This window comes from Thamnophis elegans, chromosome 12 (assembly GCF_009769535.1).
Source record: "Thamnophis elegans isolate rThaEle1 chromosome 12, rThaEle1.pri, whole genome shotgun sequence".
Taxonomy (NCBI): Eukaryota; Metazoa; Chordata; class Lepidosauria; order Squamata; family Colubridae; genus Thamnophis; species Thamnophis elegans.
Genome location: NC_045552.1, coordinates 28991033 through 29018617, shown reverse-complemented (window position 1 = coordinate 29018617; position 27585 = coordinate 28991033). Strand labels below are relative to the sequence as shown.

The 27585-nt window shown below is 45.3% G+C and overlaps 1 protein-coding gene across 1 annotated transcript in view; it reads right to left on the bottom strand.

Moving 5' to 3' along the window:
* The window catches only part of GRIK3 (glutamate ionotropic receptor kainate type subunit 3), a 131862-nt gene that overhangs the window by 43514 nt on the left and 60763 nt on the right, over positions 1 to 27585 (bottom strand). The window contains exons 8-9 of the mRNA XM_032227932.1: positions 15848 to 15961; positions 9879 to 10082 (exon numbers count right to left, since the gene is read on the bottom strand). Of these exons, the coding sequence (XP_032083823.1) occupies positions 9879 to 10082; positions 15848 to 15961 (318 nt within the window). The remainder of the gene's footprint in view (positions 1 to 9878; positions 10083 to 15847; positions 15962 to 27585) is intronic.

Sequence of the window (27585 nt, the reverse complement as noted above, 5' to 3'; positions counted from 1 at the left end):
ATGTGACATCCCCCCCAACTGCCCTGTGCATGTGCCCATGGCTTCCTTGGAGCCCGGGAGGGCGAAAACAGCCTCCACAACCACCCCCGGAGGCCAGAAACAGCCCACTTTCCAACTTCTGGTTTGTGTGTTAGGCTGTCAGCTTCTGCTTTGCTACTGCTTCAGCTGCCATGAAACGGGGAGGGAGGGTTTGGTATTTGGGAGGGGTTATTCGATGTGCTGGAGGAATGTTCTAGTATTTACTGGATGGTTGGACTACGCATGCGTGGGTGTTTCCCGCCTGGACCAACAGCCCCGACATTCCATCTTCGTGATGCCTTTTGAAGTTATCTCACACCTGACACTTGAAGGACTTATGATTGGCCTGAGGCTATGATCCCAAGGGGTGGGGAATGGACTATTCTATATATCAATTGCTTTCGCGCCTAATTAAACAGACTTCTCTTCGCAACTGCTCGCTAACCATTTGTAATTAGTAAAAGTACTTTTGATTTCCAACACATGGAATCTCTTGGTCTTTCTTTCCTAATTATATAATGGAGGGATGCTGACAAGAAGTGAAGTCTCTCTAAAACCCTTTCCAGGAGACCTACGTCTACCGTGAAGGGAGTAAATGTCTTCGCCGGTCAGAGAAGAAGAGGAGGCCGCTTGTGATGTGGATCCCAGTGAGGCCGCCCCCCCCGAACTTTCGCTTCACGAGGCCGGACCTCCCGACCTCTCGCTTCATGAAGATTTGTTTCAACTGCAGATATCCAGCCAGCCTGACCCCCCCCCCCCAATGGTCCACTTCGGTAGGACAAAGAGAGGAAGGGGCAAGCTGGGATGCAGGGGTTACCTGAAGGCAACCCCGACAAAGACCGCTGGAGACGGGAGCCGTAAGAAAACCCCAGAGGAGAGATTTGCCTGATTACGGGAGACAAAGGTACTTTGGGGAAAGAGGTGGGGAAGATGAGGAAGACTGGAGGGGCTGGGAGCGAGAGTACCCACGCGCTGCTTCACCCCCCCTCGGCCTGCTTCACCCCCTGCGGCTGGGGGTTTTGCCGGACCTGGGGCCCCACCTCCCCGAAGGCACAGAATGGCCAACATCCCTCCCCTGCCTGTGAGATACAATGGAGATTCTACCAGCCTGGCCTCTTTTATTATGCAAGTCTTCATGGAGATTTATGGCCGTGATTTTGAGACAGACACTATGAGGGTGAGGATGATTCTCCTATCCTTGGAAGGCGAAGCGGCTACCTGGTCCACTGCATTGCATATGTCTGCTTCCCCCCTCCTGAGGAATTTCAATCGGTTTATGGAGGCTTTCAGACGGCGCTTTGATGACCCCTTGACTGAGAAGCAAAGTAAATTGAAATTTATAACCCTCGAGCAGGACGATAGGCCTGTAGCCCAACATATCCAGGACTTTCAGCGCCTGTCCCAATACATGAGAGGGTGGGGCGAGGACGCCCTTTTGGACAAATTTGCTTTGGGCTTAGATGAAGACATTTATCAGCAGTGTGTCAATCGCAATCTGCCCAGACGTTTGACCACTTGGTTTGAACACGCAGCTGACGCTGAACTCGACTTAAACAGGCTTCGTTGTGCCAAGGAGGAAAGAAAAAAAAGAAGGAGAAAGCTGCAAAAAGCACCCCCCCTCCAGGCCGCAAAGCCCAGTTCAGAGGGAGGGGCGAGGGGAGAGGGGCCCCCTCAGTGAACTCCAGACCCGTAACATGCTTCCGTTGCAGGAAATTGGGGCATTGCGCCCCCGACTGCCGTGCTAAATTGCCCACCACCGCCCAACCCCCACCCAAGCGAGAGGAGAAGTCTGGCAGAGCCTCCGACAAGAGGAAGAAAGAAGCTGCCTTCGCTGTGGACTCCAGGCCCCCCCTTTTCAGCCAGGCTTTGGAGGGAGACGCAGACGCAGCCACCCACTCCTCCTCTTCTGAGGACTCCGATGACGAAACATCGCCTCACTGGGTGAGTTCAAAGAAAGGGCCCCTGTTAATCCCCATAGAGTTAAAAGTTCCCCCTGAGGGGCAACCAGCAACCTTTCACGCCTTGCTCGATTCGGGTTGCTCCCGATCCATGATCAACCCGGCTATGGTGGAAAAATTGGGTCTCAAATTGCGTACTTTGAAAACCCCCATTGTGTTTTGCCAGATTGATGGATCCTTTGCGGGGCGGGGGGGCATTTTTTTACGGAGCCCTTGGAGATGAAGATGGGTTCCCACACTGAACTAATTTCTTTTGTAGTTGCGCCTGGCATGGACAGGCCACTGATTTTAGGCCTCCCTTGGCTCCGGAAGTGGAACCCTCACATAAGTTGGCGAACAGGCCGCTTGCGCATTCGCACAAAGGAGGCTCCGGAGGGGGAGGGCACTCCTGGGCAAACTATGACTGACACTCCTGAAGTGGCCGCTAGAGGGCAGGAGAGGATTGATGGAGAGGAAAAAATTCCTAAAGAGTATTGGGACCTTAAGGAGGTTTTCAGCGAAAAGTCTTCCGACAAACTGCCACCCCACAGGCCTACTGACTGCTCCATTGACATCTTACCCGGGGTTAAGCTACCAAAACCCCAAATATATTCCATGTCACCCAGGGAGATGGAGGAAATGCGGACTTTCATTGATAAAAATTTGGAACGTGGATTCATTGAACCTGCTTGCCCCAAAGTGGCTGCCCCTGTGCTTTTCCGTGAAAAGAAAGATGGCTCTCTTAGATTATGTGTTAATTTTAAAAACTTGAACGTGATATCAGCTCAGAATGTCTACCCACTTCCGTTGATGAAGGACATGTTGGCCCAGTTGGGGAAGGGCTGCATTTTTACTAAATTGGACCTCAGGGAAGCTTATTATAGGGTCCGCATAAAGGAGGGAGACGAATGGAAGACTGCTTTCAACTGCCCTCTTGGTTGCTTCCAGTTCCGGGTCATGCCTTTTGGCCTGCAGGGGGCCCCTGCAGTCTTCATGCAATTAATCAATGAGATCTTGCATGACCATCTCTACAAAGGAGTTATCGTATATTTGGACGATATCCTTATCTATACTCGCACTTATGACCAACACGTCACTCTTGTGCGCACTGTTTTGAAAAAACTCCGAGCCGCTGATCTTTATGCCAAATTGTCTAAGTGTGAATTTCACCAAACTAAAATTGACTACCTTGGATATCGCATCTCTCCTGCCGGCATTGAGATGGACCCTGAGAAAGTGAGGGCGGTCACTGAGTGGGATGCGCCCAAAACTCGTAAACAGTTACAAAAATTTTGGGGCTTTGCTAATTTCTACCGTCAGTTCATTCCTTCTTTTGCTAAAATTGCACTTCCTATAACTAATCTGCTCAAATCCAAGGGCGAGCCTAAGCCTAACAAGCCTCTGGACTGGACTATGGAATGCCAGGCAGCTTTCGAAAAGCTTAAACGTCTGTTTGCCGCTGAACCGGTACTAAAGCATCCTGACCTGGACAGGCCTTTCGTCGTCCAGGCTGACGCCAGCGACGTCGCCGTTGGGGCCATCTTGTTGCAAGCCAACGACCAAGGTAACCTACAACCTTGCGCGTACACCTCCCGAAAACTCACAGACACAGAGAGACGTTGGGCAGTTTGGGAGAAAGAGGCTTTCGCGGTCCGTTGGGCACTGACCATGTGGCGCCATTTCCTGGAGGGTGCTAAGCACCCGTTTGAGGTGTGGACTGACCACAAGAATTTGGAAGCTTTGAGAACGCCACGCCGTCTCTCCCCCAAACAAATGCGGTGGGCCCAATATTTCAACCGTTTCAATTTCACACTTAAATATATCCCGGGTGGGAAGAATTTCATGGCAGATGCCTTGTCCAGACTGCCTCAATATAATTGCTCTAAACTGAGCATCGTCCAACCGCTCCTAGCGGCTCCAGTGGTCACGCGCCAACAGGCCCGCGGGAAAAAGGATGTGCCTCAAGATCTTCTTTCTGACCTCAAGCTGGCGCTTCCTCAAGACGACTGGTTCCTGAACCATCGCGACGAGTGCACTATGAGGGATGATCTGCCGTGGATCGGCGCCAAATTGTACATCCCCGCCTCCCTACGCCTGGTGGTCCTTCGTCGCGCACATGACTCCAGATTGGCGGGTCATTTTGGATTCGTGAAAACTTTGCATCTAGTGAAGAGGCAGTTCTGGTGGCCCTCTTTAAAGAAGGACATTGAACTTTATGTGGCCAGTTGCCCGGTTTGTGCGACCGCTAAACGGCCACCGGGGAAACCACAAGGGCTGCTCCAGTCTGTCGCTCGCCCGGTTGCCCCTTGGAAGGAGATTTCTATGGACTTTATTGTTGAGCTCCCCGAAAGTCAGGGGCACACTGTTATCTGGGTTGTCACAGACTTGTTTTCCAAGCAAGTTCATTTCGTGCCTTGCCACAAAATTCCTTCCGCTAAGGCGCTGGCTAAACTCTTCATTTCCCACATTTACCGCTTGCATGGAGTGCCCGATCGCATCATCTCCGATCGAGGTGTCCAATTCACATCAGTTTTCTGGAAAGAATTTCTCAAACGTATTGGCTCCACCCAGGGCCTTAGCTCCGCCTACCATCCTCAGACTAATGGCGGCTGTGAACGGACTAATTCTGTTCTTGAACAATATTTACGTTGTTTCATCAATTATCAACAGGATGATTGGGTAGACTTGTTACCACACGCTGAGGTGGCCTACAACAACTCTGTCCATTCCAGCACGGGTTTCACCCCTTTCCGGGTCGTTTACAGTCAAGATTTTGTTCCTATTCCTGAATTGCCTCAGGACCAGCCGCAAGTTCCGTCAGTCGTGGACTGTAGTGAGCATCTCAGTCGTGTTTGGCCATTGACCCTCTCCACTTTGGACGCTGCGCATCGGGCCCATAAGAAACAGGCAGATAAGAAACGCTCTCAGCCCTATGAATACCGGACTGGTGATTTGGTTTATTTGTTGACAAAGTTCCTGCACACAACGCAGAGGTCAAAGAAGTTGGGACCCAAATATGTGGGGCCGTTCCCCATAGTAAAGGTCATCAATCCTGTCTCTGTTCGTTTACAATTGCCCAAACACCTCAACCGGGTCCACCGGTGTTCCACATTAACCTCATAAAACCTGTTCGTGTTTCCCACTTGCGTCCCCCTGATGACCCTCCGCCTGCTCCTTTGCTCGTCGATGGGGAACGTCATTTTGAAGTTCGTGACATTCTTGATTTCCGCAAGCGCCGTAATCGCATCCAATACCTGGTGGCTTGGAAGCATTTTCTTCCCTCCCACACAGAATGGGTTGATAAATCCCATGTTCGTGCTCCCAGACTGCTTCAGAAGTTTTATGCTGCATACCCTGACAAGCCTTAACTTTCTCTCACCCTCTCCCTTCTTCTTTGTCTGTTTTGTTGTTTGTATGTTCATTTTTTTTTTTTTATAGGCCTGACAGCCTTTTTCCGGGGGACAGCCGGATGTCAGCTTCTGCTTTGCTACTGCTTCAGCTGCCATGAAACGGGGAAGGAGGGTTTGGTATTTGGGAGGGGTTATTTGATGTGCTGGAGGAATGTTCTAGTATTTACTGGATGGTTGGACTATGCATGCGTGGGTGTTTCCCGCCTGGACCAACGGCCCCGACATTCCATCTTCATGATGCCTTTTGAAGTTATCTCACACCTGACACTTGAAGGACTTATGATTGGTCTGAGGCTATGATCCCAAGGGGTGGGGAATGGACTATTCTATATATCAATTGCTTTCGCCCCTAATTAAACAGACTTCGGTTCGCAACTGCTCGCTAACCATTTGTAATTAGTAAAAGTACTTTTGATTTCCAACACATGGAATCTCTTGGTCTTTCTTTCCTAATTATATAATGGAGGGATGCTGATGTTTTTCGCCATCCTGATACTTTAGGGAAGCCTCCTGAAGCCTCTGGAGGGCGAATAATGGCCCAACACACAAACCAGAAGTTCGGGGATGGACTTCTGGGTTGTCCATTGGGCTGTTTCTCTCCCTCCGGAGGCTTCAGGAGGCTTCTCTGAAGCCTCTGGAGGGCAAAAAAAACAGCCCAATGTGCAAACTGGAAGGCTGAAATCAGCTGCCCCGCATGTCCAAGCGCGCTGGAGCTGGCAGGGCAATGCCTCGCGTGCCCTCAGAAATGGCTCCATGTGCCACCTGTAGCACATGTGCCATAGGTTCACCATCACGAGTGTAGAGTATCAGACTAGGGCTACCAGAGATCCTCCATCCCCATAAAGCATATTCATCTTCCAATGTTCACAAGTATGGGAGATGCAATATCAGAGCTTGATTTCATGACGAAGGACTTATTTTGATAACAGCCACACCAAGATCCATTCCATGTTTTCAAGAGAGGAATGTCAGAATTCCAAATGTCTATGGAGATTCTCAGTCATCCAAGTCATGGTTGTCCCAAAGGTGCTTTTTTAAAGAGGCAACTAGACTTTCTTCAGGACTGTCCAGTTGCCTCTGTCCAAGCGTCTTGGATGAGAAGTGAAACATCTTCAAGGAAAGACAAACAGAGCCCAGTTGCCTCTTGAAAAAGCACCTTTGGGTCAGAATTCCAAATACTTCAATTCCCATGAAAGGGTGACTGCCTTTTTGAGCTCATTCTCCAGGAGTTTTCATCTCCCACTAGCAGCCTATATCTTGGGGTGCAACATTTTTCTGGCAGTGTTACATGAGAACAGCTAAGCCATTGAAGGGAAGTTGTTGCTTATAGATGGGGCTTACTGGATACAATGAGAGCCACAATGAAGAACTGAACAGGCTGCTGAGAAAGAAGGAAAGGGATCAGAAAAAGAAGGAAAGAGATAAGAAGAAAGCCTGACCTCTGTTTGACTGCCTCACCTCTTGTGGGGAAAAAAACATGGCCTCAGTGATGGCTGGAAGTGCCTGACTTCTTTGGCTTGGTATGTCCAGCTGTGCCCATATTTGGAAATATCAAATCTGATTGTGATAAGCCAGAGAACTGCTCTCCCTTGCTCCTTCCTCACTTCTGTCAAGCATTCAGAAACATCACCTGCCACAAAGTGTTTGGAAGCAAGATAGCAATAGCACTTTGACTTCTATACCATTTCATTGTGCTTTACAGCACTCTCTGGGTAGTTTACAACATCAGCATATCACCTCCAACAATGTGGATTCTCATTTTATCAGGCACATACTACCATATATGGTGGTCGTGCCAAAAAACAAAAGAATATTGGCGGAAAACTCAAAGGTGGCTGATAGAGATAACCAAAGAGGAAATAGAATTCAAACCTGAACTATTTCTTTTGGGAATCATACATGATAAACATAATAAGGGGGCAATCTACTTAATAATATATATTATTATGGCAGCATAACTGGAAGAAAAGGGAAATTCCACAAGAGGAGGAAGTAATTAGGAAAATTCTGATTTGTGCTGAAATGGATAAATTGATGTGGGAATAGAAGAACAAAGACAAATCAGAATATTATAAGATCTGGGATAAATTTTATCGATGGTTGGAACAAAAAAGGAAAGACCTAAAATAAGCAATGACTAAGATTTATAGAATGGAGACTAGAATTATGTATGAAATCATCACAGTGAAAATGTATAAGACAAAAACAAAGCAACATGGATGGAAATATGATATCCTTATATTTGTAAATACTGAATAAACCAATTGTAAATAAGCATGGTGGTTATAATATTTAACTTTATATTCTAGTATGTATGGCAAAGACACTGCCAGGACGGTTACACTGTGTCCAATCTTGTAATGTGTGTTTAATAAAAACTTTTTAATTAAAATAAAATCTTGCCTGCAATGCTGCATTCTCACCACTGTGTCATCAGTGCTCTAAAATGGTTAAGAGGAGCTAGTTATGGTAGGCCTGCCCTCCAAGGGCAAAGATGGAGTTTAGGGCCCTCAACAAGGGCTTGGGACAGGGAGATGAAGGAGCTTCCATTCCCAGACCAACTTGATAATGCATTAAAATTTCTGGATAACACTTGCCTGTTTCAACAGAGCGCAAGAATACAGATTAAAGCTTTACAGCAATTTTGAACTTTTCTCCTATTTCTTATTTCATTCTTTTAAGACTAATTGAGAACCTCCTCTGTAATAGAAGTTGAAGTTCATGCAAATCCTAGCAAATCTTAAATTTTTTAATCTTCTCAACCCAAAGCTGCCCAGAGTTATGGTAAGATGAGCAGCTAATAAATTTTAAAAATAAATAAATAAATAAGTCCCTTCCCCAGGCAGTCTATTCCAGTGCTTCTCAACCCTGGCAACTTTAACATGTTAAACATCTTAAAAGTTGCTAAAGTTGAGAACCACTGGTTTGTTTGTGACAATGTTCCGGGCATTCTGGCATCTTCTTCCCCTGTGCCTGTCTCTTAGCTAAGCCAAACGACATGAATTATGCAAGGCTGCTCTGCTGGGCTTCATATTGCCTTGTTCGGGCACTGCTGTGAGGCCCTCCTAAAACATTTCCTTAATAAAGGAGAATATTTGTAGCTCAGGGTTGGAATGAGAGGTCCTTGGTCCTTTCTGAGCTTTGTAGTTTTTATGCAGATATTCATTACTCATCGGTATTAGTAAGAAATGGGGTTTGTTCCAGTGGTGAAATTCATTTTTTTTACTACTGGTTCTGTGGGCGTGGTGTGGTGTGGCTTGGTGGGCATGGCTTGGTGGGTGTGGCAGGGGAAGGATATTGCAAAATCTCCATTCCCACCCCATTCTGAGACCAGCCAGAGGTGGCATTTGCTGGTTCTCCGAACTTCTCAAAATTTCCGCTACCAGTTCTCCAGAACCTGTCAGAACCTGCTGGATTTCATCAGGTTTGTTCTCAATTTATATTCTAGCAGCTTGCCCTGTGAGTGTTGGTGAAAGCGGTAATGGAGGGTTTTTTGTTTGGGCTGTTTCCTGTTAGCTTGATTGACAGTTTGACTGTTTGCTTCTTAATTGATGGACTGATCTTAGTCTTGGAATTAATCTATGCTCATCATCTAGCAGAGAGCTGATCATGTTACCTAGTTTGGGTAATGAAACATCTGCAAGAAAACAACCAAGATCAAAGAGCATCTGGGACACTGCATTTCCTTAAGCCAAAAGTACACTCTGGAAGCGGTCCAGAACAGAGACTGGGCTGCCCTGCTTTGCTCTTTGGATTGTGGTGTGGTGAGAGACTTTACTGCTTCCCAGGACAGCCTCAAAGAGGCGCTTCACTCAAGCATTGCTCAAGTCAAGCCCAGTCCTGAGCAGATGGGTGGTCTGATAAAGGCTTGGTATGTTCGGGGAAGCCAGACAGCATGGCTTAAGTCATGTAAGTATGCCTGCAGGAAATGACTAGGCCGAGCCTGAGCGAGGAATCAAATGCATCATCAGTTTGGAGTTGCTACACCCCCAAAAAAGACCCAAACCCAGTCCCCCTTGAAGTCCATTGATTCGTATCTGGTGCCAATTCGCATTGAACGTTAGTACATCCAATTCGTGTATGTAGGTGACATGGAATAAACTCGCAGTACTTTTGAAGTCCACAGTGGCTCCTGGTGTTTTGAGCCTGTCAGCAGCCCTTGATTTAGTGCCCTGCCATAGGGTGTGAGTGAGATGGCAGAAATAGTGCAATCAACTTCTTTTTTCCCCCATATAGTCTCTGAATTTCCACAGCCAGTTTGATGAAAAGAAAGATTGGGTACAGCAAAATTTTCCCAATTCTTGTTTATATCTGATCATTGTTACAGTTTTTACCTATTATGCTTAGATTTAGTGGTTTCATAGTTTGCACTGAATATAGTGCATATTCATAATATGGAAAATCATGGAATGTCATGGCAGTTTAAGCAAGAATTTCAGGAAGCAAATGAGAAAGAGAAAAAGAAGGACGCTGCAAGAGAAAGTTCCCCTGATGGAAAAGTCTGCTCACTTACGTGGTCAATCAGTTCCTTTATCATGCCGTTCCACTGGCCCTTCTCATCTTGGGCTCCGTACTTCCCATCCTCCACCAGTCGAATCTCATAGGAGAAGCCAAGGATGCGGGAGATTTCCGAGAGGAGGTCCACGCAGTAGCCTTCAAAGCGCCTGTTCCCAGACAGAACCGTGTCCGACTTTGCAAACATGACAAATGGCTCTTCCTAATGGTCAGAAAAGATAACACAATCACATGAAGTACACAGGCACTGAATTCAAAACACACACACACACACACACACACACACACACACACACAGAGCGCCTAAGTCAGAGAGTTGTGTCCCCCAATTGTGTGGTCAGCTGGAATGGTGGCAGCAACATTTTCTGGCATTAACCAACTGGATCATTAAAACCCTCACATTCCAGCATTAGCATATGTATAATTGGCTACGCTTTGCAGGTTTGGCTGACCAGATTCAAGCAAAGTTAAGCATTCTGAAATGTCACTAAAAGCACGCTGGCTTCTTACGTTGGATTCTGGCTCTTAGTGCTCAAACATATGGCAGAAGACCAGGTTGCTGGTGGACATCTCTCTTTGTGTCCAGTCGAGCACTTCCTCACGTATACAGATTTCTGCATCCATGAAACATTGAACTGTTCCTTCTCCACATTTCCACACTCAACTAAAAAAGCAATGCATGTCTTGCACTATCCAATAGTGTTAGAATACTAGTGTCCAGATCGGATGACAAAAGTTTGTGACCAGAGTCTGTCTCAAGAGAAACAGCTCTGAGAAATGTGGACAGTATCAGAAACAATGAGGTGGGGCCTGAACACATGCCATAAAAACAGATCCCATGTGCTATGGAATTGGCAAAATGGTCAGACTTGTAGCCCATGTCTGGGGGCATCTGGAGGAAACTGTCTGTCCCCTGAACCCCAGGAGGCTCCAAAGCAGCCCACATTATCTACCAACAAAGCAGCCACGGCTCTGTGCAAAAAGGTTTCTTCCTTCAGCACTCTCCAACACAGAGTCATTCCCAAATTCTGCAAGGCACATGTTCAGAGGCTGTTTCACAATTTATTAGTGGAAATGGCCGGGCATTCAATTTGCAAGCTTTCAAAGCTTGCTAATAAATTTATCGGCAAAAGTGCCCTCAATTTCAAGATCTTCACAGTTCTTCTAGGGCCTGGGGAAAGCAGAACTGTCTGTTGGGCAACACGAGGCTGCTCCCAACATGTTACTGCAATATATGAGCAGAAGGGTGTGAAAGGGAGGGAGGGAGTGATTGGAGGCAGCCTTCTCCTGTCTTCCCCTTTCCCCCTTTCTAGATCGCAGTTCCCGCTAGCAACATTATTGCACACAAAGCAGCAAAGAACAAGAGAGCATATATTTTTACAACCCCTGGTAAGCCCCAATTATGGGAGGAAGCTAACTGCTTCCAACATCTGTCAATCGGCTCGTCACAAGAGTCCATCACGACAGAAACCCAATATTTTTACTGTTGCCTTTGTTATATTTGTGTTTTTTTTTATTTATTTTTTATCAGCACAAATAAAAAAAACACAAATATATATATATATATCCCTCCCTCTCTCCCCCCTCTCTTTCTTTCTCTCTCTCCCTCCTTCTTTCTCTCTTTCTCTTTCTTTCCGTTTCTCTCTCCCCCTCCCTCTCCCTCCCTCTCCCTCCCTTGAAATTATCCTTGCTCTCATGTAAGAAAAAACGAGATCTACAAACACCAAGGGTTTACTAGATTCAAATCTTGCAAACACGGAGGCTTTTCCAGTAGAAACTTGAGTAACAGGACCAAGGAAAGAAAAAAATCTAGTAGGAGGGCGGGGGGTGAGTGTTCGTTAGGTTTTTCCATAACTGTTCCCAGACTCATCAGTTCTCTCCCTTCTGATGCCCTTTTTCATCACTTTGATAAGTTTCCTTATTCACCAACAAAGGCCCAGGAAGTCACTTGGCTGTGTGCGCTGCAGAAATATGAGTTTCCACAGAAGTTTCCAAAAGAACTAGCATCAAGAGCCAATATTTTAAAAATAAAGCATTATTATTTATATGATTGGTCATACAGTCAGCCACCTTTTTGTCCACCTATGGTGATTTTCCCAAGGACCTGGAAGAGGCAGATCTGGATATTTGTGGTGTTAAAGCAGAGGTGTCAAACTCAATTTCATTGAGGGCCGCATCAGGGCTGTGGTTGATGCCGGGGGGGGGGGGGAGATAGGCATGGCCAGCTGAGTGGGTGTATCCAATTGGGTGGAAGTGGTCAACTGGGTGGATGTGGCCAGCTTGACACCACTCCCCAAACTGCTGGCATGTTTCCTCTTCACATTGGATAGACTGGGCCGAAGCTATGCTGGCCTGATCTTTCCTCTTCGCATTGGGTAGACCAGGACAGCCCTGTTGGCATTGAGTTTGACACCCTGTGTTAAAGGTATCATCACAGGGTAGAAGCTATTCTAGGTCAAGCTGCCTTTTGCAATTGACTGATGAGGATTTTGTCAGTGCTACTGGTAGTCAAGTGGTGCTCCAGGTGTTTGGGGATTGCACCCAAGGCGGCTATTGCTATTGATGCTATCTTTGCTTTCTTTTGTCGTAGTTGTTCTATTTATAGGCCTTTGTATATTGTTATCTTCTCCACTTTTTTTCTCTTCTCTTCTGCTGTCTCAAGGTAATGCCATGTCCACTATTCAGATTTTTTTGTCCTTCTTAATGACAATTGTTACGTCTGATCAATTTTCATTATTTCTCTCCTGTTGATGGTACAGGTGGCACATTTGCCCACTCCAAACTCCACTGCAATATTTTGGTTTTATATTTGGACAGTGTTGAGCAGCAATTCTATTTCAGAGAGTGCTTTTCTATACAGCTTGAGATCATCCATGTAAAACACGTGGGATAGTCTGCCAGTTGTTTTTGATGTTTGATAGCCATGGCTTGACATGTCCAATATTGTTAACAGAGGAATCAATGCAATGACAAACAGCAGTGGTGAGAGTGAGTCTATCATCATTGACCAGGAAATGTATCTTTCATTGTCCCATTGATCTTTACACAAAGTTTCTGATGTTTCCACTGACTCCTGTTATTTCTAGGTACTGATTATCCAGTCATGTAGCAGGCAGTCAAATGCCTTCTTGTAATCAATCCACGCTACATTCAAGTTGGTCTTCCTTCACTTGCAGTTTTCTAGACTCATCTTGCCAAGTCAGAGCTGATCTTTGTTCCATTCTGCTCAGGTGGAAAGAGCTTGATTTCAACTAGATGCTATTGGATGCATCAGCTACCACACCAGTTAGTAATTTCAAAGTTGCAAAGCAAATAATTGGCCTGTAGTTGTTGGTGCTGCCCCTTTGTTGGATCTTTTACAATCAGATAGATTTTGCCAGATGTTAACCAATCTTCGATTTCACCTTATTTTTATTTCCTGCCCACCTCATGATTCAGGTGACTCTTGTTAAACTTGGCAACAAATAGGTTCAGACCAATCAAATGCAGTTCCTCTTCGTCTGGTGCTGACCAATTCTTGACCTATTCTCAATTCAGCTTCTTTTTTATTCTTATCTACTTCCTTTGTCAAAGCTGCATTCTTACTTGGGTTATCCAACAGCTGCACCAAGAATTGTGGGGGTCATCTACGAGGTCATATCCATTCAGGTGGTATTTTGTCTTCTGATTTTTTCTGCCAATGTGTAAGACAGAGCATTTATTGGTTGAGATTTGGAGTTGCCAATATTTTGACCATTCTGACACATAGTCAAGATCTTTTTGTAGGGTAGCAGCATTGTCAGTGGGGTTGAATAGTTTTACATCATGAGCTAAGAGAATGCAGTTGCTTATAATATAATCACAAAGGTCATTTATGTAAAGTATAAAGAGTTTCCAGTCCTCTGGTATTTCCCTGGTGCTCCTGGAGCTTTGAAAGACTTGGCTCACTAGATCCAAAATCACCTTCCAGAATCACCTGCCTCCCACTTCCCCCATGCCTCTGCCTGCTGCCAGTACCATCATGTGTAGGAATCATCTGTCTCCACTATTTGGGGTGTCCCTCGGTCTCCTTTGTCCATGTTTTTCCCAAAATAAGCCCTAATATGTCTTTTGGAACATATTGAAAAAATATGACTGGGTCTTATTTTCAAGGAAACACAGTATCTCTAACAAGAATAAAATTCAGGGGTGCACATTTTAATTTCTGATGATAGTGAATCTGTGCTAAAAATGCAGCAGGCTGAATCTTCCACAATAGATTTGCAAATGTTCAGCATTTGGAAAAGCTGAAGCTTTGGAGGCAGCAAAGGACCTGGGAAAGTCCATCTCCAGCTAGACTTCCTTCAGCGAAAGCATGCAGGAATGAGGCTGCCTTCATCTGGTTTGGCCCCTCCATTTAAAAAGGCAGGTCAAAGGTAGAAGCTTGCCTTGTAAAGAAGATAAGCTGAATGGAAATCTGAGCATTTATTATTATTGCTTTTTTTTTTTAAAGGACCTGGAGAAAACTTCTAGGAAACTCAAATCTTGCGTACTATTTTTAAAAGCTGAATTTGGCCTTAATAAAAGCGTTAACTAGAAATTACTGTGATTAAGGCTTGTAATCATTTATTAGCATGTATGGCTGACTCAGAGGGATATTTGGGGATGGATTTTGAGAGCAGGATGATAGCAGAGAAAGGGAAGTGGATGGCCACAGTCTGTGCTGCTACTGAGGGGAAAGATGGGAAGTCAGAAAGATATTTGAGGTGGCAAGTGAGAAGAGCATCTGAGACTTTTCCTCCTTCTAAGTGGGCGGTGAGGGCCATCAGCTTCCCTTCATGCTCTCCAACTTGTGGGTGCTTCCAAAGGAGGTTATTTTTTCTTGCAACTGCTCTCCATCACAGAAAGTTGAATCAATTCCATCTTTTGTTAGGAATGTATCTGTGGTTTCCTGTAATTTCTTCCCTCTTTTTTCTGACCCCCCCCCCCCCAAAGTGTTAAGGAAGGCCTCACTCAAAACCCTTTGAACAGATCCACGTACGAAACCTCCCCTGCCCTCTTTGTGTACCAGGAGCTAAAGTGATCGGCTAATCCTGAACAAAACTGGAGTTTCTCAGTTAAATGAAGACTCAGGATACCCTCCAAGGGAAAGCTAAACAGACAAAATGTCAAGAGGACATGCTTATTTTAAAAACCCAAACATTTGGAGCTTTACTGCATCATTGCCGCTGCCACCTTGCCTCTGGGCCATGCCTTTTGGACACCCTGCCACGCAGGCTTGCTTTTCCAAACTCAAAATGACAATGGTACAAGGAGCCTTTCTGAGCCAGTCAGAGATCAGGCACAATACAGCAACAGACCAGATAATAATGATCAACCTCCGGCTCTCTTTCAGGTAACCCACAAAGGATTGGGACTATCCTGCAGGCCCTCATCTATTCTACCCCCATCCTCTTCATTGCATGTAGCCCCCTGGGAAATAAAAGAGAAGAACATGCACAGAATAATATTACCTGCTCAGCCCATTAGTTTCTTCAGACCTATTTAGGAAATCATCCTGACCCAGAGCTGCTTGGAACAAACCATTTGAATTGATCTTCCATCATGCAGAGATTCAGAGTAGCTAGCAGTCATCAAGTGACCACAGAATGACCAGCTACGGCAGCTGGGTTACAGAAAGCTCCTCGGAGCACCAGTTCCAGTCACAATGAACATCAATGACTGGTGGGGAAAGGTACCAACTGAGATGGGTTCATAGAAATCCTGAATCACTCCTGGATAGGTGGCCTCAATAAGGAGCCTGAAGTCCCAGGACAACAAACCCATCAGGCCATTTCCAATCTATCAATCATTTCTGTTAAATCATGAAGAGAAATTCTTGGGCAGGCAAGAGTTTACAGAATCCCTTCCTGCTGGATTACTCAGGGTCATTTTTTGAGGACTATATTTATCTCAGATCTGAAACAGTAGAGGGAAACAGAAGGATTTCTGAATTTCCAAGTAACCTACCAGAACTGTGGTGACCACCAAAGATCGATTGGTCAGGGAATCCGTCACGTTAGGCCCCTGCCTCCGGGCAATTTCAGTGATGTTCAGCCCATCTGAGGGGCTCCACACTCCAATCTGGGATGGAAACAAAGGTGAAGAGTGAAACCAAACTAGAGCTTTCAGTCCTGAAAAAAAAACCCGGTGGCAAAGAAAGGTGGTCAGATAGTTTGAAGGCCCTAAATGAAGGCACAGGAAAAGTCCTCAAATGTTGACACCAGTAAAGTTGGAAGAAAGCAAAGGGAGAGCTCACCCATGTTTGTTCAGATGGTACTTCCTTCAGTTGAAGGCAAATAGTTTGTCTGTAACAATTTGACTGGGGTAGGTGAGAAGGGGAAGTAGTAGATGGACTCCTTTTTTTAATCAAGAAGAGAAAGACCGGAAACCAACTTGTTGCCTTTCTTGGATCTGCTCAGCCAAACCACCTGTTTCTACTTTAACTGGGGGAAGAGCTCTTGGGGATTCCTGTCCAGTCCTTCCACAGGTACTACAGTTTCACCAATAATAGCATTTTCCATCTTGGTTTTAGGCAAGGATCTGGACTTTCTGGAACTTCCCTCCTTCCAACCAGGAATGACAACTGCTCTGCTCATTGTAATTCCACTCTCCAACTTTCCTCTCCAGCACTTTGTTTTGCTCACATTTTTTTTCTCTTCTCTCTTTGACTCCTCTCCTCCATTCTCCCTCCAACTTGGGTCAAGACCAGCAGCAATTGGGGAGGTAAGTGTGTCCATAGGCTCTAGTCTATAACAACTTATAGCAGGCTGGGCCAATAGGACACCGAACCTCCCCACACCAGTCCTGGCTAGTGGCCAGGTCAGCTCCTCAGCCCTCATGACAGCACTGCTGCCCTTCAAGGGAAGAACCAGCTCCATCTCACTGTTTCTTTCTCCATTGGCTGTCTCCAGGCCACTATGGATGCAGATGTGGCAGCCACACTAATAAAAGGCATGCAGGGGGAGGCTTCCTTATGTAATGCTCCAGGAAAGGAAGCAAGAAAGCAAGCAATCAGGAATCACAGAATCCCAGGGCTTGGATCCCTTCTAGTCCAAATCCCCACCCAAGGCAGAAATCCTTATACCATCCTAGAAAAATGGTTGTCCAACCTCTTCTATAAAACCACCAGCAATGGGGTACCCACTATATCATTCTGTTATGAAATTCCTCTTTATTTCCAGGTTGAATCTCCCTTTGACAAGCTTCCACCCATTACTTCTTATCCTATCCTGCTATGGAGAATAAATCAATGCCCTCTTTCCTGTAACAGCCCTTCCAGTGATCAAGGCGAGCTTCAACCTGGAAATAAGGAGGAACTTTTTGACAGTGGGAACAATCAACCCATGGAACAGAAGTTGCCTTTGGAAGTTGTGGGATCTTCATCACTGGAGGCTTTCAAGAAGAGGCTGGACAGCGATTTGTCAGAAATGGTGCAGGGTCTCCTGCTTGGGCTTTGAACTAGATGGCCTACAATGTCCCTTCCAATTCTGTTAACCTGTATCTAAGTACTGAAGATGCTATCATGTCACCCCTGAGCCTTCTCTTCATTAGGCTAAATACCTACTTTCCTTAGCCATTCATCATATGGTTTAGCTTCCAGATCCCTTATGTTTGTTGCTCTTTTATTTGTTCTTTTTAGGCCCTCAGCATTTGTTTGGTATTATGGTGACCAGAACTGGATGAAATATTTCAAGTGTGGTCTTGCCACTGTAGTGTAAAATGGCACTATCACTTTTCATTGTCTTGATGCTATCCCTCTATTGATACAGCTTAGAAGGCTGCATTGGCTTTTATGCAGAGGTGAAATTCAGCAGGTTCTGACAGGTTCTTGAGAACCGGTAGCAGAAATTTTAAGTAGTTTGGCGAACCGGCAAATACCACTTCTGGCTGGCCCAGAGTGGGGAGGGAATGAGGATTTTGCAGTATCCTTCCCCTGCCACACCCACCAAGCCACATTCACAGAACTGGTAGTAAAAAAAAATGAATTTCACCACTGCTTTTATGGCAATAACAGCAGCATATTACTAACTTATATTTAAATGTGGCCACCTAGATCCCTCTCACTGTTAAGACAGCTACTGCATGCTCTATACTATGTGTTTATGTTTCCCTTCCTAAGTGCAAGATTTTATTTTTCTCACCATTGAATGGCATCTTGTTAGAGGGTGCCCAATGCTCAAGTATGTCAAGATACTTCTGAATTTTGAGTTGATCTGGGGAAAAATGTTGGCACTTTCCCCCAGCTTGGTGCCACCTGCAAATTTGATCAGTTACCCTTCTAACCCCTCATCTAGATCATCATTAAAACCTGGCTGTTCTGGCAGGCCTGGGGCTGTTGACCCCTAAATACGGTCCAGCCCCATTTAGAACGGAATGCATGGTGTGCTGTTTTTAAATCTATGTTTTCTTTCCTTGTATTTTATTTTTTGATTTATTTCTGTACTGTAAGCCACCCGGAGTCCTACGGGATTGGGCGGCATATAAATGTTATTAAACTTGCAAACTTGCAAACTTATGAAGATATTAGGGAACATGACGCCAAAGACTGAACCTTGAGGTACCCCACTGTCTGTTTTGCTCTATGTAAATATAGTTCCTTTGAGGACTGTATGCTGAGTTCTACAAATCCATCAGGTGTTGATATTGCCTATTCCACATTGTTCTATCTCACCAAAAAGTAGGCTGTGGTTTTCTTTGTCAAATGACTTACAGACACTATACTCACAGCAGTTAACTAAGCCACTAATTTAGTTACTTTATCAAAAAAAAGGCAATAAGGTTTGTCTGACATGATCTCTTTTTAAGAAACCCATTAGAAGAACACCAGAGCTCCAACCTTAAGAGCCATGATGGTACAGTGGTTAGAATGCAGAAGTGCAGGGCTAACTCACTGCTCACTCCAGGAGTTCGATTCTGAGTGGCTCAAGGTTGACTCAGCCTTCCATCCTTTCAAGGTCAGTAAAATGAAGACCCAGATGGTTGGGGGTAATGAGCTGACTCTGTAAACCATTTAGAGAGGGTTATAAAGTACTGTGAAGTGGTGTGTAAGTGCTAGTACTAGTGCTGTTTCTGTTTCAGCTGGCTTCCAGTAATCTCTTGTTTACACTGCTTGGTTATCTTTTCCAAAAAAATTCCAGACATTGATGTCAAGCTGATTTGTCTATAGTTTCCTGGATCTTTTAGAATAGAATAACAGAGTTGGAAGGGACCTTGGAGGTATTCTAGTCCAACCCTTGCTTAGGCAGGAAACCCTACACCTCTTCAGACAAATGGTTAAAACTTCCAGTGTTGCAGCATTCAGAACTTCTGGAGGCAAGTTGTTCCACTGATTAATTGTTCTAACTGTCAGAAATTTTCTCCTCAGTTCTAAGTTGCTTTTCTCCTTGATTAGTTTCCACCCATTGCTTCTAGTTCTACCCTCGGGTGCTTTGAAGAATAACTTGAGTCCCTTCCAACTCTGTTAATCTGTTAATTTGCTTCTTTGTGGCAGCCCCCAAGATATTGCAACACTGCTATCATGTCACCTCTAGTCCTTCTTTTCATAAAACTAGAAATATCCAATTCCAGCAGCCGTTCTTTATATGTTTTAGCCTCCAGTCCCCTAATCCTCTTTGTTGCTCTTCTCTGCACTCTTTCTAGAGTCTTCACGTCGTTTCTATATTGTGGTGACCAAAACAATGCAGAATACCAAGGCATTATAAAGTGGTATTAACACTTCACGTGATCTTGATTACATCCCTCTGTTTATGTAGCTTAGAACTGTGTTGGCTTTTTTGGCAGCTGCTGCACACGGCTGGCTCCTATTTAAATGGTTGTCCACTAGGACTCCAAGATCCCTCTCGCAGTTACTGCTATTGAGCACAAGATACCACCTATACTGTACCTGTGCATTTCATTTTTGTTGCCTAAATGCAGAACCTGTAGAACCTGGTGGCCTTTCAACTCCGATGGTCCTTGGATGAAATCGATTATCTGGATACCTTTCAGTCCGGTTTCAGGCCTGGCTACAGCACGGAAACTGCTTTGGTCGCGCTGATCGATGATCTCTGGAGAGCCAGGGATAGGGGTCATTCCTCTATCCTGGTGCTTCTTGACCTCTCAGCGGCCTTAGATACCATCGACCATGGTATCCTCCTTCGACGGTTGTGGGAGGTGGGAGTGGGAGGCACCGTTCTTCGGTGGTTCTCCTCCTACCTCTTGGACAGGTCACAGTCGGTGTTGGTCGGAGGACAGAGATCGACTCCTAGGCCCCTCAACTTTGGGGTGCTGCAGGGTTCGGTCCTGTCCCCCCTCCTATTTAACATCTACATGAAACCGCTGGGTGAGATCATATGCCAGAACGGGATTAAATACCATCAATATGCGGACGATACACAGCTGTATCTGTCCGCCCCATGCCAACTCAGTGAAGCGATACAAGTGATGGGCCAGTGCCTGAAGGCTGTTAGGGTCTAGATGGGAACGAACAAGCTGGCACTCAACCCCGACAAAACCGAGTGGCTATTGATGCGCCCTCCAAAAGATGGTCCAGCTATTCCATCTCTCAGCCTGGGGGGTGAAATTATACGCCCCTCAGAGAGGGCTCGCAATTTGGGAGTCCTCCTGGATCCACAGCTGACTCTAGAACATCATCTGTCGGCTGTGACCAGGGGGACCTTTGCCCAGGTTCACCTGGTGCACCAATTGCGGCCCTACCTGGACCGGGAGGCCCTTCGGATAGTCACTCACGCCGTCGTCACCTCAAGACTGGTTTACTGTAACACGCTCTACATGGGACTGCCCTTGAAGAGTGTTCAAAGACTTCAGCTTGTCCAGAACGCAGCCACGCGAGCGATTGTGGGTGCACCTTGGTACACCCACGTTACACCTGTCCTCCGCAAGCTGAACTGGCTGCCTATTGGTCTCCGGACACGCTTCAAGGTGCTAGTCATTACTTTTAAAGTCCTACATGGTATTGGACCTGGGTACTTGAGAGACTGCCTCCTGCCAGTTACCTCCCAAAGACCTATTGGATCCCACAGATTAGGCCTCCTCCGAATTCCATCTGCCGGCCAATGTCGGCTGGCGACTCCTCGGGGGAGGGCCTTCTCTGTGGCTGCTCCGGCCCTCTGGAACAATCTCCCCGTGGAGATCCGGACCCTTACTACCCTTCCGGCCTTCCGCAAAGTGGTTAAGACCTGGCTGTTCCGGCAGGCCTGGGGCTGTTGAACTATCCAGCCCCATCCAAGGTTATGGCTGTTGTAGAATTTTAAATTGTTGTTTTTATTTTATTTTTTGTATCCCCTCCCTTTTTATTGTGAGCCGCCCTGAGTCTCTCGGGAATAGGGCGGCATACAAACTCAATAAATTGAAATTGAATTGAAATTGAACCTTACTTTTTTCACCACTGAATTTCATTTTGTTAGATAGCATCCAATCTTCAAGTCTGTCAAGATCCTTCTGTCTCTTAAACCTATCTTCCAGAGTATTGGCTATTCTTGCTAGCTTGATGTTGTCTGTGAATTTGATGAGTTCCCCATCTATCCCCTCATCCAATCATTGATGAAGATGTTGAAGAGTACTGGGCCTAAAACAGATTCCTGGGGTACCCACTGCATACCTCCCTCCATGTAGATGCAGTTCCATTGAGGACTACACATTGAGTGTGATTGGTCAACCAGTTACAAATCCATCTGGTGCTGATGTTGTCTAACCCACATATTACTATTTTATCAAGTAGTAGGTTATGGTCCCTTTTGTCAAATACCTTACTGAAGTCCAAGTAAATTATATCAACATCATTCCTCTGGTCCACTAATTTTGTCACTTTGTCAAAGAATGCAATAAGATTAGTCTGGCATGATCTGTTTTTGACAAACCCATGTTGGCTTTTGGTTGTTACTTTGTTTGCTTCTAGTTGTTTGCTGATTCGTTGCTTGATTATCTTTTCCAGAATCTTCCCTGATATACAGGTCAGGCTGATAGGTCTGTAGTTTCCTGGATCTATTTTTTCCCCTTTTTTGAATATGGGAACTACATCAGCTCTTTTCCAGACCTCTGGCAGTTCCCCGGTGCTCCAGGATCTTTGAAAGGTATATTTCAGTGGTTCTGAGATCACATCTACCAGTTCCTTCAGAACCTTGGGGTGTAATCCATCTGGTCCTGTTGATTTGAATTCGTCTATGGTAGACAGGTGCTCACTTATCATTTTCTTCCCTATTTTAACTTGGGTTCCTAATCTGTTTTTTGTGGTGCTGCTTTTGATAGGTTGGACTGTTTTTTCCCCTTGTGTAAAGACAGATGCAAAAAATGAGTTAAGTAGTTATTTCTCCTTGTTGCTTGTCACCTTCCTGCCACTTTCTCCCAGCAATGGACCAATTGTTTCCTTGACTTTTTTCTTGTTTTTAACGTGTTGGAAGAATATTTTTTATTTTTTACTTTTGTCGCAAGCCTTTGTTTGTTGTGAGCCTTAGCTTTTCTCACTTCCTTTTTGTAGGTTTGGGCTATTTGCTGATATTCTGCCTTAGTTATGTGCCCCTCTTTCCACTTTGTCAGCCTCTGCTGCGCTTGCTTGCTATCGGCTGCCATAGAAACGGTGAGGATGGGGGCATGATATTTGGGAAGGGAATTGTGTGGTACTGGAAGAGTTAGAAGGGAGTTTTGTCCTCACTATCTTCTGCGCATGCTGATGGCTGATGTTTGGTCTTGGTCAAGGCCAACCGTCTCACACACCAACCTGATGAAGCCTTTTGAAGGTGCACCTCACATGACACCCTAGGGAGTTGCAGATTGGACACTGGGTTGGGCTAATTGGAGGGAGGGGCTGGGTAATCATTTGATATGTATTGTTCGCGCCTTTTTGGCTCAGATCTTGCTTTCCTTTTCGCTGCTTTCAATTCATGTGTAGTAAAAGTACTTTATCTCTATTCAAATGGAGTTGAGGTTTTTCTTTCTTGGATACTGAAGGAGGCATTCCCGACACACTCTTTATACGTCTTTTTTGTCTTTCAATTTGTCAGAGAGTTCTTTATGTAGCCATGCTGGTTTCTTTTGAGAGCTGTTATTTTCCTTCTTCACTGGTATTGTGCTAGACTGTGCTTTTATAATCTCACTTTTCAAACTTTCCCAAGCTTCTTGAGTTGTTTTCCCCTTGAGGATTCTCATCCATGGAATCCTTCCCAGGCTCTCTCTACGTTTATTGAAATTAGCTCTCTTAAAGTTCAAGACTCTAGTTTGACTTTGTTTTATTGCTTGTGCTTGCATAATGTTGAATTCCAATATTGCATGATCACTCGCCCCCAAGGTTCCTGTAGCTTCAACACATTTTACCCTTTCTGAAGATTGAAAGCACACCAGCTTTTTTCCAGTCCTCTGTGCTCCAGGAGCTCTGAAATATTTCATTCATTGTTTCTGAGATCACATCTGCCAGGTTCTTCAGTACACTTGGATGCAAACCATTTAGTCCCAGAGATTTCAACTCCTGCAAAGCAGATGGTAGTCTCTTATCAATTCCTTACCTATTTTGATCTACATTCCTATTGTGTCTCCCAAAGTGCTACTTTTGACAGGTTGGGCTCTTTTTTCCTTTTGTGTTAAAACAGAAGCAAAGATGGGATTAAACAGTTCTGTTTTTCCCCTGCTGTGTGTCATCTTCTTGCTATCTTGTCCCATTAGTGGACCAATTGTTTCCTTGTTGTTCTTCTTTTCCTTACATATTGAAAGAAACTTGTTTTGTTATTTTTGGCATTTGTTGCAAGTTCACTTTGAGTCTTAGCTTTCCTGACTCTGTCTTTGTAAATTTGGACCAGGAGTGTCAAACTCGAGGCTTGCAGGATGGACCCAGCCTGCAGGGTGCATATATCTGGCCCATGGGGCTGGCCTGGAAATACCACGGTGCCTCTTCCAGCCAAAACAGGTGGTGGTGGGTGCTTGTGGCCCCCCTTACCATTTTTGGTCTCCCCAGCCTCCAGAAGCACTCTGCTGGCTGAAACCAGGCCATGCGGAGGCCCCAAGAGGCCTCCACATGGCCCATTTTTGGCCTCCCTGGGCTCCAGTAGCACTCTGCCGGCCAAAAATGGGCCACACAGGTCTTCAGAGGCCTTCCTTGTCCCGTTACAGGCCAAAAAGGAGCCTCCATGAGTCGGATCCAGCCCTCTGAGGTCCCATTTGGCATGACTTTGCTGTACTTATTTTTTGAAGATCTCCAGAAGACGCCGACCCACGTGACAGAGAAGTCTTTTATTCAGAAGCCTGTGATGCTGTAAGAAGGTGAGATGTAAGGAAAACAGTTTTTCCCTTCTGAATAAAAGACCAGCTTCTCTGCCATGAGGGCCTGCAGGCTTAGTTTGGGCCCAGTCTGGCCGGTAACAAGCAACCTCCTGCTTGCAGCTGACCGGCTGGTTCGAATAAGCAGCTTCAGCGATTGGGGCATGGCAGCCAATCAACAAGGGGTTTACAGTTCAGTCCAAGGAGACAAAGGAAGCAAGCTCCTCATTGATTGACTGCTGCTGCTGACACAATCCCTGAAGCAGGAGGCTGCTGTGGCCCAGTCCAGGCTTAGGCCTGCTGGCCACATGGGCCCAGCCAAAGTCTTTTACTCAAAAGCTGGTGAAAATGTTTTCCTAGGATTTCACATGTTTACAGCTTCACCATCATCTGAATAAAATACTTTGCTTTCTCTGCCAGTGGGTCAGCCTTTTCTGGTGCTCTGGAGATCTTTAAAAAGTAAGTAATCCATGGATTTGGGGATGGGATGGGTGAGGAAGCAATTGTGGGGACCCCAAGGGAGCATGAGGTATCTCAATGGATTGGGGGAGGCTTTGGATAGCCTCCTCCAGCACTAGGCCCCACATGCTTTTCCCCACTCTGAGATACCTCATGTGAATTTAATGACCTGCATATTCGATTAACAAATGCATTGGGGAAAACTGGGAGTAATCATGTTCATTTAATGAGATTCAATCAAATGAATCTTCGGGTTACAAATATAATTGGCAGGCTCTATTACATTCATAACTTGAGGATTTCCTGTGTCATGAGAGTGAGTGAGGGTCTCAGGGAAGTCCTGCCTTAGCACTTGGCCACCACAGGTTCCCTCCCATAAGTCCCGTGCCACACCCATCATGGCCATGCCCCCCGTCACGCCCACCTGGGCATGCCCCAGCCCTCTGAGATCAAACAACCCTGATGTGACCCTCAATGAAATTGAGTTTGACACTCCTGATTTGGATTGTTTGGTGGCATGTTTGCCCCTCAGTATGTCAGAAAGCTCTTTGTACAACCCTGCAAGCTTGTCTGGAGCCTCTTATTTTCTTTCTCAGTGTTATTGGTTTTTTTTTGGGGGGGGGGGGCTTTATTATCCTTTTTTTTTTCAAAGTATCCGAAGCAGTGATGTGCGGTAAGTTTTATGGCTAGTGAGGCAGCTTTTTAGACTTGTGGACTTCAACTCCCAGAATTCCACAGCCAGGCATGCTCAGTTCCGATTTAAAGCGACAGCATTTTCGCCCCTTGCAAAATAAGTTTTCCCATTCTTTTTCTTCTCCCTCCCCCTCCTTCCTCCCTCTCTCCCTCCCTCCCCTCCCTCTCTCAAACATACACACGCACACAGAGAACTTGGATCCCTCTCTCACTCACTCACTCTCAAACAAACACAAACACAGAAGTTGGATTGGATATATTTTCCAAAGGCTTGAAAGCAGCTCCTCTGCCATACCCCTCCCCCTTCCCCTGCTGCCTTCCGATAGGAGCCTTTGATTGCAGGTGAATCACGTTGCCTTTTCAGTGAAGCTGGGCTTATATACTTTTATCCAGCTGTCTGTGTGTGTGTGATTGTGTGTTTGAAAAGGCAACGTGGGTTCTGCATGCAATCAAACTTTTTGAATTCCTCCCCCCTCCCCACACACCCACCTTTTCCAGCTGTTTCAGAGAAGATTTCAACTCTGCCCTCATGAAAGGCCAGCACTCTGAGTCAGACTGAGCTAGTTGCTCCTAGAGAACTCTAAAAAGCCTCTAAAAATGCCCTCTACAGGAGGTGAGAGAACACGTGCCTCATTTGCATAAGGAATTCTTTGCTTTTTAACCCTTGGTTAACTCTTAAAAGGCAAAAAATTCCTTATGCAAAAGAGGCCCCTAGTTCTCTGGCCTCCTCCTATAGTTAACACTAAGCACTGTTCCAAGTCACTGTGACTTAGAATCTGGTAGCAACTACCTTGCCTTTAATTATTTTTAAAAAATTCTTTAAAATTCTTTCCTTTTCCTCATGACTGGTGAGGCCACTCCTTCCCTGCCTCTAGTGACTGCACGTCCCTGATCCGAAGCATCCTTTTTTTTCCATTTAAGATCCCCATCCTTCCAATTCTCTCTCTTAGTTTGTTGAAGTCAATAACACTTGTTTGATTTTGTTCAGTTACCTGTCCCTGCATTATGGTGAATTCTAGTATGATATGGTCATTCTCCCTCAATTATTCTGTTTCTATTAGTAAGAATTAAATCTAGTATAGTTGACCTCTAGATCCCTCCACCTTTTGAGAGATAAAGTTGTCAGCTAGACATATTGGGGAACCTGGTTGGTGGCCTGTAGTTATGTCCCTTTCCCCTAATATTCCCCCAAATACTTTCAAACTAGCTTTCATCCTTGATATTGTGTATGTCTGTAGAGATATAGTAGTTCTTTACATACTGTGCAACTCTTTCCCCCTCTCTTTTGCGTTGGTTCTGTTTCTTTTGTACAGTGTATATCCTTCTACGCAGAATGTTCCAATCATGGGTTCCATCACACAAATTTCAGTAACAGCAACAATATCAGGCACTAGGATCTCAGGCCCTCCCTGTTTGTTCCCCATACTTTAAGCATTAATGTACAGGCATTTGAACCCTTTATGATTCACCCAGTGTTTGCTTTCTGCATCTCCTGTTACATGCCTGAGTGCCCCTTCCGTCTTATCACATGTTTCCGCATTGTCTGATTTGTTATCTTGGGATTTCAGCTTTGGGTTTGTTCCTAAAAATTGGTCTCCCTCCCCCTTTTAATTAAAAGACCTATGGATAAGACAAGCCAGAGCTTTCCCAAACACATTCTTCCAGTCTTTGTGAGGTGCAGCCGATCACTTGCCAGAAGTCCTTCCTCTAGGTAATGTAAACCATGGCCCATAAATCAAAACTTCTCTTGATGGCACCATCTCTTAAGCCAGTGATTTACCTTTAAAATTCTATGTTCCCTCATTGGATGTTGACCTTCCACTGGCAGTATAGATGAAATACCATCTGTGCTCCTAATTCTTTTGCCTTCCTGCCTAGCTGTTCAGAGCTGCTTGATATGTTTTTCAGGCTCTATTTTGTTGTATCATTCTTCCCAACATGAAAGAGCAGAAAGGGATTATAATGGGATTGATTATGTGGGTAAGCCTTGTGTCACATCTTTGATCTTTGCATCTGGGAAACAACCCAACTCTTGATAGGTTGTGCAGTCCACAAATTGCTGAGAAGTGAGTCACCAATCACCTGCTTATGTCTCTTTGGGGAACTCAGCAAACTCCTCTTTATGACAGTCTGAGCTACTTTTCTTCCTCATGAGAACATCTGAAACTCCAGATGTCCTGTGTGTTTTCTTACAGAGGGAGGATATGCAAATGATTGTTCAACTCCAGTGGCAGGGACCTTCTCCTTGTATTTTTGTCCTTTCAGTGACATGCTGCCATTGGTCTGCCCCATGAGCTTCATTTTTTCCT